Below are 13,404 nucleotides of genomic sequence, written 5' to 3' on the forward strand. Positions count from 1 at the left end.
AAAAAGGAGAAGTAACAACTGACACTGCAGAAATACAAAGGATCATGAGAGATTACTACAAGCAACTATATGCCAATAAAATGGACAACCTTGAAGAAATGGACAAATTCTTAGAAAAGCACAACCTTCCAAGACGGAACCAGGAAGAAATAGAAAATATAAACAGACTAATCACAAGCCCTGAAATTGAAACTGTGACTAAAAATCATCGGACAAATAAAAGCCCAGACCCAGATGCTTCACAGGCGAATTCCATCAAACATTTAGAGAAGAGCTAACACCTATCCTTCTCAAACTCTTCCAAAATATAGCAGAATGAGGAACACTCCCAAACTCATTCTACAAGGTCACCATCACCCTGATATCAAAACCAGACAAAGATGTCACAAAAAAAGAAAACTATAGACCAATATCACTGAAGAACATAGATGCAAAATTCCTCAACAAAATACTAGCAAACAGAATCCAGCAGCACATTAAAAGGATCATACACCATGATCAAATGGGGTTTATCCCAGCAATGCAAGGATTCTTCAGTATACGCAAATCAATCAATGTGATACACCATATTAACAAACTGGAGGATAAAAACCATATGATCATCTCAATAGATGCAGAAAAACCTTTTGACAAAATTCAACACCTATTTATGATCAAAGCTCTCCAGAAAGTAGGCACAGGGGGAACTGACCTCAACATAATAAAGGCTATATATGACAAACCCACAACCAGCATCACTCTCACTGGTGAAAAACTGAAACCATTTACACTAAGATCAGGAACAAGATAAGATTGCCCATTGTCACCACTATTATTCAACATAGTTTTGGAAGTTTTAGCCACAGCAATTGGAGAAGAAAAAGAAATAAAAGGAATCCAAATCGGAAAAGAAGTAAAACTGTCACTGTTTGCAGATGACATGATACTATACATGGAGAATCTTAAGATGCTACCAGAAAACTACTAGAGGTAATCAATGAATTTGGTAAAGTAATAGAATAAAAAGTTAATGCACAGAAATCTCTTGCATTCCTATACAATGATGATGAACTATCTGAAAGAGAAATTAAGGAAACACTCCCATTTACCACTGCAGCAGAAAGAATAAAATACCTAGGGATAAACCTACCGAAGGAGACAAAAGACCTGTATGCAGAAAACTATAAGACACTGATGAAAGAAATTAAAGGTGATACCAACAGATGGAGAGATATACCATGTTCTTGGATTGGAAGAATCAATCAATACTGAGAAAATGACTCTACTACCTAAAGCAATCTACAGATTCAATACAATCCCTATCAAACTACCAATGGCACTTTTCATAGAACTAGAACAAAAATTTTTCACAATTTGTACAGAAACACAAAAGACCCCAAATAGCCAAAGCAATCTTGAGAAAGAAAAATGGAGCTGGAGGAATCAGGTTCCTGAACTTCAGACTATACTACAAAGCTACAGTAATCAAGACAGCATGGTACTGGCAAAAATACAGAAATATAGATCAATGGAAAATGATAGGAAGCCCAGAGATAAACCCACAGACATATGGTCAACTTACCTTTGGTAAAGGAGGCAAGAATATACAATGGAGAAAAGATAGCCTCTACTACCTAGAGTCTGTCACACAGAGTGAAATAAGTCAGAAAGAGAAAAACAAATACCGTATATATCTGGAATCTAAAAAAAAAAGTGTTTCTGAAGAACCTAGGGGCAGGACAGGAATAAAGATGAAGATGTCGAAAATGGACTTGAGGACATGGGGATGGGGAAGGGTAAGCTGAGATGAAGTGAGAGAGTGACATTGACCTATGTACACTACCAAATGTAAAATAGCTAGTGGGAAGCAGCCACATAGCACAGGGAGATCAGCTCTGTGCTTTGTGACCACCTAGAGGGTTGGGGTAAGGAGGGTCAGAGGGAGACTCAAGAGAGAGGTGATATGGGGTTATATGTATACGTATAGCTGATTCACTTTGTTATACAGCAGAAACCAACAATGTAAAGCAATTATACTCCAATAAAGATGTTATAAAAAAATAGCATCAGGAACTGAAAAAAGATCCAAACAATATTTTCTCTGCTACCAACTCTATCCTGAAAAATACAATCTATTTTTCATTAATTATTGGAGAATAACCAATAATTCATTTGATGCAGTAACAAATAAATAACAATCCCCAACATTACCCAGAGCTGAAATATCTTAATACATCATACTACTTTAAAGTAAACTGTGGTTTATAGTCAGAATCTCCCATTAATGTTTTAATCCATTGTTTAATTTATTAGCAATTAGAATTACTTCATTATTCTTACACAACTGTCAAAAAGGAAGACTACTCATGGCTATAAAGCGTTGACCAATGGGACTGTAAATAAATCTCAGACATTTGCCCGTAGAGAATGGAAGAGGTTGTCATGCAAATAGCCCCATTTACTAGTCAGACTGTCTGAAAGTCAAATATATAATCACAGAGACCACCTTCAGTTAGGGTGTTCATGATTACCATGGACCTTTTCTCTTCAAAAATACAATTACTCTGCTTTTGTTATTGGATTACATGGAAGCCCCCAAGGAAAACTGGAAAATTACTCAGCATTTTTCAGGATGTATCCAAGATTCAAGTGACTCAGTACCCTGGATGGAACTATCAATCATATTTCCTGGGAGATAAGAATGGAGTAATCACTAATAAAATTGGTAAATTGTTATATAAACCATATCAGATTTATTAGACTCCTAAATGTCCTGCCAATATGACTGATTTGGGTATAAATGACCATCCAAGTCCAGCAAGTAATGACCAAGGGTAATAGTTTTTATTTAACATAACAAGATCCATAGCAACTTTATTTAACAAGTATTTGGTAAGTTAATATTCTCATACTGAATCTTTTCCATTACATTCACCACTTTTCTTCTTAGATGAAAATTCTAAGTTCACATCTAATTCTAATATTTTATTCTACACTTGGTGTTGCTGTAATATAATTCTATGCCTTTATATTAAAAGAGACTGAATTTGAGAAACTAAATAGACACTTTTCCAAATACATACAAATGGTGAACAGGTACATGAAAAGATGCTCAACAGCACAAATTATCAGGAAAGTACAAATCAAAACCACAATGAGACTTCCCTGGTGGTCCAGTTGTTAAGACTCCCACTACAGGGGGCACGGGTTCAATCCCTGATCAGGGAACTAAGATCCCACATGCCACACTGTGTGGCCAAAAAAAAACAAAAAACCAAAACAAACAAACAGAAACAATGAGATATCACCTCACACCTGTTAGAATGGCTATTATCAAAAAAGACAAATGGTAAGTGTTGACAAGGATGTGGAGAAAGGGGAACCCTTGTGCTCTCTTTGTGGGAATGTAAATTGTTAGAGCCACTATGGAAAACAGTATGAAGTTTCCCTAAAAAATTAAAATATGGAATTACCATATGATCTAGGAATTCCACATCTGGATATATACCCAAAAGAAATGAAGACCGGATCTTGAAGAGATATCTGCACTCCCATGTTCATTGCAGCATTAATCACAATAGCCAAGATATGGAAACAGCCTAACAGTTGTCAATGAATGAATGAATAAAGAAGATGTATTGTATATAAAAACAATAGAATATTATTCAGCCATGAGAAAAAAGAAAACCCAGCCATTTACTACAACTTAGATGAAGTTTGGGGGCATTATGCCAAGTGAACTAAGTCAGACAGAGAAAGACAAATACCATATTATATCACTTATAAGTATAACTTTAAAAAAGCCAAACTCATAGAAACAGAGTAGATTCGTGACTGCCAAGGACTGGGATGTGGGGGGGACATGAGATGTTGTTCATAGGGTACAAACTTCCAGTTATAAGATAAATAAGTTTTGGATAGCTAATGTAGAGCATGGTGACTAAAGTGATTAATACTGAATTATATACTTGAAAGTGCTAAGTGAGAAATATGATCTGTATAAAGTTTATTTCTTAAAAATGTCCTACTTAATTATTTCTCCTTACATGGTTTTATTTTCATAAGAAAATATTCCACACAGTTCCTACAGTTGTTACATCTCTGGGACAAGCAATAATGCTATATATCTATGATATATCTATTATATCTCAATAAAACTGGGGCGGGGATCAAACTGAATTGGAGAAATGTATTTTTACAGTTTTGTAATTCTCTGCCCTGGATTAAATTCATCAATTTATTAATTCACCTAGTAATTACTAAATGCTTACTAGGTGAATACAGAAATTAATGACAGATTCCATACTCTCAAAGAAAGGCAACCATAGACTAACAGAGTTCAGATTCTTAAAGACCATGAAAATATGTGTATAAAATTATATTAAAACATTTTTATGTACCAATATCTACTTTTTGAATCTTTTAAAATAAGTAAATACACTTTTCTTAACCTAGTTCTCTACTAATGGACACTTAATGGCACTAACAACGCACAGATTAACATTTTGTGAATAAATATGTGCATATTTTAAAAATTATTCCCATGGAATTTCTCCATTAAAGTGGAACTTTGGGGTCTAGGTAAGTATACATTTTAAACACTTTTGGTATATTTTGGCAATCTTCCTTGATAAAGGGTTAATCCTTGCCAAACTGACATCATCGCCTCTCTGTCCTGCCTTTGTCAACCAGTCGGTATATAATTGACACCTCATCTTGTATAAGACTGTATCACTTCATAGCACCAACCATCAGGCATGTGCCTGAGTTTTAATATTACATTTGTTTTTGTAATAGCATGGCTATCTGTCTTCCCCCGCCAGACTGTAAGCCACCAAAGGCAGAAATATGAATTTATTGTCATCTTTGTGTGTCACTATTATGCGTAGAAAAGGTTATTTTAAATTACTTCATTTTTGTTTATTAATGTGAGAAATCTCCAAACCAATTTTTCTTTTATGGGTCTTTGGTTGAGCTTTGGTACAATTTACACACTTAGTTAATTAAATTCCTTTCCTCAAGGGATCTTTTTTCTTTTCATATAATTCTTATCTCAAGGGACCATCATCCTTAGAACTATCAAATCTCTACCTCTGATGTTAAAATGGCATCTGACTGAAGATGGGATATCCCTCCTGGCACTGCCTGACTTGCAGGCAGAAGATTTAACATGTTTCTATTTTCATATCTGTACTCACCATGGTACCCCCTGAACCCAGACCATTGCCTGGCTCATGAATGAATGAGGAAAATACCAGCTCAGGAAGGTATAAGGAAAAGTTATTCATGAATCCAATCCAGGCACCTCCTCACAGTGCTTTTAAAAAGAAAAGTAAATCCCTTAAAGCTCAAATTTATGTAGTTATCTTGGAAAAAAATTTTTAATTGCCTAGAGTCTGCATAGCTCCTTGTTATACTGTAGCATAACAAGGAGTATAAAACCATGACTAAAATATTCACACTCCACTCCAGTCCCTATAAAAAAAAAGGAATTGCTAATTTATTCATCTTGCCTAATGACACAGAAGGGCAAAACAAATACCCAGACAATGAATAATAATGCAAGAGCTCAGACTGTAAAATCAATATGTCAGATCAGTAGAGCTGAGCTTCGTTTTAATGCTCTCATCCCTAAATGCAGTAGAGTTTACCTTTGAATTATATATATGTATTGACCTAATTACATAAATATTGACTCTTCCTTATATGAAGCTTTGTTTTTCCAGTCTCACTGTAATTACGATGTCAATATTTGTGGCTGTGGTAACACTGAATTCAAACTTGTTAATTGTGACTGATGGTGGCATGCCATGGGATAATCCAGACAGTCTTACAGTCTCAACACACTGGTGGCACTAGATAGTAACTGATAAATCAGTAATTCCCTAGGTATACCATAGTAAGGTAAACTTCTTTAAGAAAATAACTATTTCATTCCCAATAATTTGAGAACTGGTCTCCTCAGTTTGTCAGGTTTTACAACATACAGAAGTAATAACCAGGATGTGACTAGATCTTGGTCTGTAACTTTGCACATTTTTTTTCTTTAATCAAACACTTCATCCCTAACTTCAAGCCACAATCCATCCTACTATCAAATTCTTTGATCTATTGACTATACCCGTATCCCCATAGCTCTGCATGTATATAAAAGATAATATTTGATATTTGTTATTATTCTTTGATATATTTCAATAAGGATCCTATGCAAAGTTTAGCCTAATACAAAATATGATCTGTATAAATTTTATTTCTTAAAAATGTCCTACTTAATTATTTCTCCTTACATCGTTTTATTTTCGTAAGAAAAGATTTCACACAGTTCCTACAGTTGTTACATCTCCGGGACAAGCAATAATGCTATACCTCAGGTCATTTTAATTAAATTGCTTTACTTCAATAACATTTAGAGGAACATTCCAAGTGCTTTAAAAAGCTGGAAAGTGCTTTGCTTTGTTCTTATAAAGTTTCTGAACACTCCCACTCAAGGTCCTGTACCTTCCAATTTAAGAAGAGCAGAAGTATGTGTCATATTCATCTTTTAGAGTTAGGTGAAACACACAGTGAAGGCTACACAAAAAGAATAAAACAATGGGGTCTATGATTTGGCTTAAGAGCTGTTCTAGATGTATCATGGTGAGCTAGTTATCCATCATCCTGTTTTTTCTTATTTGCCTCTACAGGGATGCCAGATGAGATGAACCTCAGTGATGTAAAGCAAATCCATCAAACAGACGGTAGTAGTACTTTAGACACAACTGGAGCAGGATGTACAGCAACAACTGAAACTATGGCATTGGCTCTGATGGGTGCAGTGATGTTACTTCCTGGGCTTTGGTAACTGAACTCTTCTGCCCTGATATATATGTCTTATTAGAGTCTTAATTTCTCCCCTCTCTTTCTCCAAGTGGAATAAGAGATCTTTTCAAATGTAACAATTATATTTATGAAAAGGTATGTCACACTAACTTAGAAGCCAAGTTGGTATGTTCACAAAGTATCTAAAAATCAACGTTTAAATGAAAGACTGTTTGAAAACATGTCTTCTTTGAATCTAATTTAAACATTCTTAAATTCTAACATATTAAACCTGCATATGTGAATAGCACGGAAGTGACTTTGCATAAGAAGGATTTAGTATATCTGTAATTTTATTATCCTCAATTGCAACCTCTTCCTTTTTAAAAGAAAAATGTTTTAAATCGAAGGTATATTTTCCGGACACTGAAAACAGTACATAGTGTTTCTTAAAATACTGGAATTAGAATTCCATTAAATGAATCAAAACAAACAATGGCAAGTAGTATGCATGCATTTTCAAGAGATTCTTCCATTTTGCAAGTTATAGAAAGAAATTACTGAAAGACTATAAGTTATAGAGTAGATTGCCGAGGAGCATTTCATGCAATTTCATTGAAGATGCTTGATAACTTTTATCCACTGTAACTTAGCCACTGACAAACCTTACAGCTGAGTATTTTGATAACATCTGATTTGTATCCCATTATATACAAAATGCATCTTTGGTATTGTGACTCTGTTCCCTCCTCTCTCTTTGCCGAATGGATTTAGCTACATTGCAAACACACGCGTGCTCTAGGAATATCGCTAATAAAGCTGTTAATTATTTGGTGGAAAACTTTAAAGAATATTGATCATTTTCTCCTGGAAAAATGATATTTTCATCCATTTTCAAAATATTATTTGCTGTTTTTTTAAACTTGATATTGAACAAACAATTGTCTATACATTTCTAAGGTTCCTATGAATATCTAAAGATGTACTAATACAGAAAATATGGCATGAGCTGTTTTAGCTCTTTTCCTATTTTCACATTAGCAGAGCTGCTAATCCACAGTCCCTGATTTCCCAGTTTTGATAAGGTACCTCAGCAGGCACTGATTAGGATGTGTCTATCACTGTACTTAGGAGGAAGAGATAAGTCAGCTTTTATTAAGAAGTATCACATCCAGTTGATAGCCAGGAAATATAATTAATACAAAGTGACAGAATAGAAAAGAGAAGTGCTGAACTTATAAAATTTTTTTAAAAATTCAAAAGGATTTGAAATGACCTCTGTAAAAGAACTGAAGGGGACTCGATCAACAGCAAAGATTTGTGAGATGAAATCAACCTGTCCAAATGAGGAAACTCTATATGATCAAACCCTGTCCTCCTTCAGGTTCTCAATTATTCAAATGATCTGTTGATCGTCACCTTAAACCACACTATGTTTATACCGCCCAGTCACATTTTCTTGTCTGTTAAAACATGCCTCAGAACTGGAAGTGTTACTTTACCTGCCAATTCTGGAGGTCATTTTCCTAAGCTTCCATTCACCTTAATATGTGTTCCATGATCTGCTTGGCTCAGAGCTCATTTGCACCACCATGCTCCAAAAATTACAAACTTAACATATTTTTTTAAATTTTCATTTCTACTTCAACTCTTTATTTAAATAGCTCTGAAATGAGTAATATGAAGTTAACCATTTGTGGCACTCCAGCCCAAGTCACAGTTGGCTTGCCACGACAACGTTTCTGACCCAAACCCTGAGGCGACAGTAAGAAAAACCAACTGAGGAATGTGGTTCAGCAGTCTGAGATGTACCTGGATAAAATCGGTTGATAAGAGATAATGTTAGGTACCGCAGGAAATGGTTAAAAGCAGAGTAGTGACAAAATCAATAGTATGAGTGGGGCTTCCCTGGTGGCACAGTGGTTGAGAGTCTGCCTGCTGATGCAGGGAACACAGGTTCGTGCCCCGGTCCAGGAAGATCCCACATGCCGCGGAGCGGCTGGGCCCTGAGCCATGGCCGCTAAGCCTGCGCTTCCGGAGCCTGTGCTCCGCAACGGGAGAGGCCACAACAGTGAGAGGCCCGCGTACCGCAAAAAAAAAAAAAAAAAAAAAAAGTATGAATGAATATTTTTCATCCACTAAATTTTACATACTCAAATGAGTGTTGTCTACCTCCACATAGGCACTTAGGAGACCATATATATACCATAATCGTGTAGCTAGAGCTCAAAACACTTGGAGGTTTTCAGAATTTCTTGAAGAGCCCGAGGCATACTTTTTTTAATATTCTCAATGAGGTTATACATTCTTTAATATTCTACTCTGTAGCAGGTTACATTTGTATAGCTCTTTATAATTTACAAGGCTATTTCAGATGAGATAAAACATCTCATCTGACCATCCTCACCCCTCAAGGATGGGCTCAATTTTTAGTCAAATGAAAGCAATAACACGGAGGTTTTTGTGTTTTTTAATATGGCTCAGAATTTGCTACGGAAGAGTTTTCCATCAGTAAAGTCTAAAAAGTTCTTAAGCAATGGTAAAATTGTTAGCATACATGTGTACTTTTCAAGATGACTTAAAGTATAGCATTCAGGTGAATATACATGTATTTTAAATTATTGCTCACATAGTTATAGTCACATACTGGGATCACTTAAAGGAATTTTCTTGAATTTCTGAGTTATTTTTATACAAATTAATCATGAAACAGTCCAGTGTTTTGCATGTATTGGGGAATAATCAGTTAACAATCTGAGCTAACATTCACTTGGCCTTCCCTTTGCGTATATACCATGATAAATGCTTTTATGCACAATCTCCCCAATAACATTACCACCTCCATTTTACCAATGAGGAAACTGAGGCTAGAAATATTATGTAATTTGTTTGTTGTCATACAAATAGTCAGAGTAGAATCAGACAGCTAAGTAATAACTCTAAATAAACTATATACATTCCTGGTTAAAAGCTATAATAGTTCTAGAACAGTGGTAAAGAATCTTGAGGTTAGCATAAACGTCATTCAGAGGTGATTTAAGTCTCCAAACAAGGATTTAAAAAAATAATAAAATTAACTGTACAATTCTAATTGTATAATTATCAAATTGCATATTAGTGTAAAAGCATAGTGAAAAGGAAAAATGTAAACATGAACATTTTCTTCCCTACCAATCAATACTTTCCCACATGTGAAAATTCTATTCAAACACATCAGCCTCTAAAATAAACCAGCTACCAAAAATGAGAAAACACACACACATTTTTTAAAACTATAATAGAATCATGAAATTTCATTTTGTTTTCTGTGCAACTGAAGGGTTGAAACATTTCCTTGGCTATAAGACAAAGGATGGCATAAAAAATAAGGAAGGAAGGAAGAAAAGAAGGGAGGATGGGAGGGAGGGAGGAAGGGTGTGGCAGAATATAACTTTTAAAAATCTTAGATTTGCCTTTTATCCTCTATTTTTTCAGGAACAAACAATGAAATAATGCCTGGAGTGTTCTTTTCTAATTAAGGGACAGAAGTTAGTAAGCTATTTCTTCCCAAACACTCAGATTTTCTGAAGTACTCAATAATGATGTTTTGAAAAGGACTCAATTTATTGCTAATTGTTTTCAATCACTTAAAATATTGTTTCTGTCATCAGAACAGTTTAGGTACAATTAAAATTGTTTCTTCCTGAATGAATTATTCAACCTAGACTTGCGATTCTATGAGATATTCACTGAGCAGTCTGTGATATCAGTATTTCTTTAGGTTGCAAACTTGGTATCCTGTACAACGACATGGGTTGTACAAAAACAGAAATAATTGTCAGGAATGACATTGGGCATATCAAGTTTTTCTTTAATTGTAGATTGTATATCAATCATTTCTGATTAAAATATAGATAAAACATTTCTCAGGTTTAAAATCTGCTTTCTTTGCCTTTGCTAGAATTACATGATGACTGAATTACTCTTATATCATTATTTTGTAAATGGAGATTTAATCAAATGCAGTTCCTAAGCTATCCTGTCTGCCTCCATATGCAAAAAAAGCCTGAAGAATTTCATCACAATATGATTAATATCTTCACTGTAACAACGGCAATAACTTATTTGGAACATGGTCGTGGTAGAGATGCATGTTTGTGGATAAATTTGCAAACATCTGATGCAAGAGTCTCTCCCCTTCCTGCGCTTGTCAATTGTCACATTGGAATCATTTTCACCATGAAATATATGAGAAGACCATGCATCTCACCTTCCCTGGAAATTTTTACTTTCACTATATCAAAGAGCAAGAGAAAGGGAAGGGGATAGAGGAATGTGAAATGCCATAGAATTAAAAACAGACTGGAGAATTTCTAAGGATCAAACTGGCTGGAGACAGGGATTGACACTTAGCAATAACTTGGGTAATTTGGTGAGTAAATTCTACTTTTATGAGTTTCAGTACCCACCTTTGAGCACCACTGAACTAGAAGGAACTAAGGGTCTTAGAAGGAGAGGAAGCGGGGGGTCTTTCTTTGCCTGAGATTACCTAGCCAAGGCAAGCAGCATTAGAAGGGGGGAAAAAAAAAGCTTAATTTGCAAAATAAATGTATGAGCAGTACAGTGTGTTTAGCAAGCACCTGTCTTATTCTACCTCTTTAAGAAATCTAGGCACTGACCAGTAAGTAATTTTTAACAACTGCAATTTCTTCAGAATAACATTGAAAGACCCACATAGAATCAAGGATTCCAACTACAAAATTGTGGTCAAAATTGTCAAAGACTTCCAGAATACAATTAGCCAAGTCATTGTGTTTTCCAACTCACCCCACATTCTCACCCCTCTCCCTGCCGCCCACATACACACTCTCACGCCCCACACACATTTTCTTGCTACTGTTTCTATTTCCTTTTGGTTTTCTTATCTGTAAAATTGAGATAGCTGTATCTAACTCAGAATTGCTTACAGGACTAGATAATGCAACACATATTTAGGACCCACCTGGCACATGATAAGCCTTAATAATCCATGTTTGTTCCTTTCCCATTAAGCCTTCTGTTAAAATGCATGTGTGCCCAGGTTGGGACAATACCAAACTATAGAATTATGCATTCTGCCTGTGGATAAGCTTTTGATAGGGAAACAGAGTGGAGAGTAAATAGAGCTTAAGAAGGAGAAAGAAGGCAGAGTAAAAGTGCAGGAGAGACCCACCTGCCTGTTTCATGTCTCATGTTTTGCTTAGCCTCATCCCGGCTACAAGGCTTATTTGTTGAAAATGTATTTCCTAAATATAGGGAGTTAGAGAGGGGTATTGCTTTTATTGATTATAAAGGGATGTTAGCCCTGTCCCAGTGTTTACATGTGAATTGGTCTCTAACTATAACAGATTGAAAACCTCAACACCCCCAACCCACCTGAAAGTCTAGTTGACTGGTGGGTTCAGACCGCATGTCAGAGTGGTTACAGCATGGGCTAGAGAGCAGCCCAGGGTGAGGTGGGAGCTAATAATCAATGAGTAAGCAGTGTATTTGCTCAGTATCTCCCTTAAAGTCACCACCAAGTGGAGATTTCTGAATGGCAAGATCACTTCCTTAAGTTCATGTTGCTAACAGGTGAGAAAGCAAGTATTCTAAAACAGGTCAGACTTCAAAATCCTTTCCACTGCACCACTCAATATCCCTGAACCCAGAAAACCCTTGAGAAGGAAGCTGATTAAGTTAGGTTACTTTTCAGGTTATTTGTAGGTTTTACAGGATATTTTTAAAATTTCCCTTGTTCCATTCGCTTTTTATTCTCATCTAGTCTCTCGGATAATTTTCTCTTCCGTCTTTCTTTCTTCTCAAATTTAGCTCTGGTAATAAGGTGAGCATCCTGAAGAGCTTCCATATGCCAGATGCCCGAGTGTGGCCATCTGATGGGGAGATTGGCTCAACCACTGACTCACAGTCATCCAAAAACGCTGGAAAAACCAGAACAAACACAGCTTCAAAGGTTTTAGACGTAACCGTCTGTATGACCTTCAGCAAGTCCCACCACCTTTTTGAACTTCAGTTCCTCATTTGTAAAAGAATATGCTTGAGCCAAATGATCATTAAATTTCCTTCTAGATCTCTAGTCTAAAACAGAAAACACTGATGCAGTGATACAGAACATTTATTTACTCGATATCTTGAATAATAACCTACTATTACTTAATACATAAAAACCACTTTAAAAATAATGCATAAAATGTGATTTTAGTTACAACTTTATGCATATGGTGATAATTCTAATTTGTTGATCACATATAGGGATGTGGCTTTTCTGCATGAGATTGAGTGGAATTATCTTTTCATAAATGAAGGGGAGAATAGCTAGAACAAAAGTTCTTTAGCTTTCATTTAATGGACAGAACAATATGCCTGAGCAAAGTAATCTATCCTGTCATTAAATATTTCACAACTAATTGCTTATTGTTTTAGCTAATCTTATAGCAGCTATGATATGGGGTCTTCACTAATTCAGCTATGGTGTGTCACAATATTTAAAAACGAATAGTACATAGAGTGGCACCATTGAGGGACCAAAAGATAATAGTGTAGGGAAGTCAGAGATGAATAATAAAAGTGAGTTTGACAGTATTTTCTCCTCTCACAGATTTTCCCAGG

The 13,404-nt window shown here is 35.5% G+C and overlaps 1 protein-coding gene across 1 annotated transcript in view; it reads left to right on the forward strand.

Annotated features, from left to right (window-relative positions):
* Nucleotides 1-6,820, forward strand: part of GPC5 (glypican 5) — a gene marked incomplete at its 5' end in the record, with an annotated part of 904,193 nt that extends 897,373 nt beyond the window's left edge. Inside the window, one exon of the mRNA XM_024755269.1 lies at nt 6,663-6,820. Coding sequence (XP_024611037.1) covers nt 6,663-6,820 — 158 coding nt within the window. The remainder of the gene's footprint in view (nt 1-6,662) is intronic.
* Nucleotides 6,821-13,404: the final 6,584 nt, after the last annotated feature.

The sequence above is a fragment of the Neophocaena asiaeorientalis genome, unplaced genomic scaffold (assembly GCF_003031525.2).
Source record: "Neophocaena asiaeorientalis asiaeorientalis breed wild unplaced genomic scaffold, Neophocaena_asiaeorientalis_V1.1 scaffold141, whole genome shotgun sequence".
In the NCBI taxonomy this organism is placed as follows: domain Eukaryota; kingdom Metazoa; phylum Chordata; class Mammalia; order Artiodactyla; family Phocoenidae; genus Neophocaena; species Neophocaena asiaeorientalis.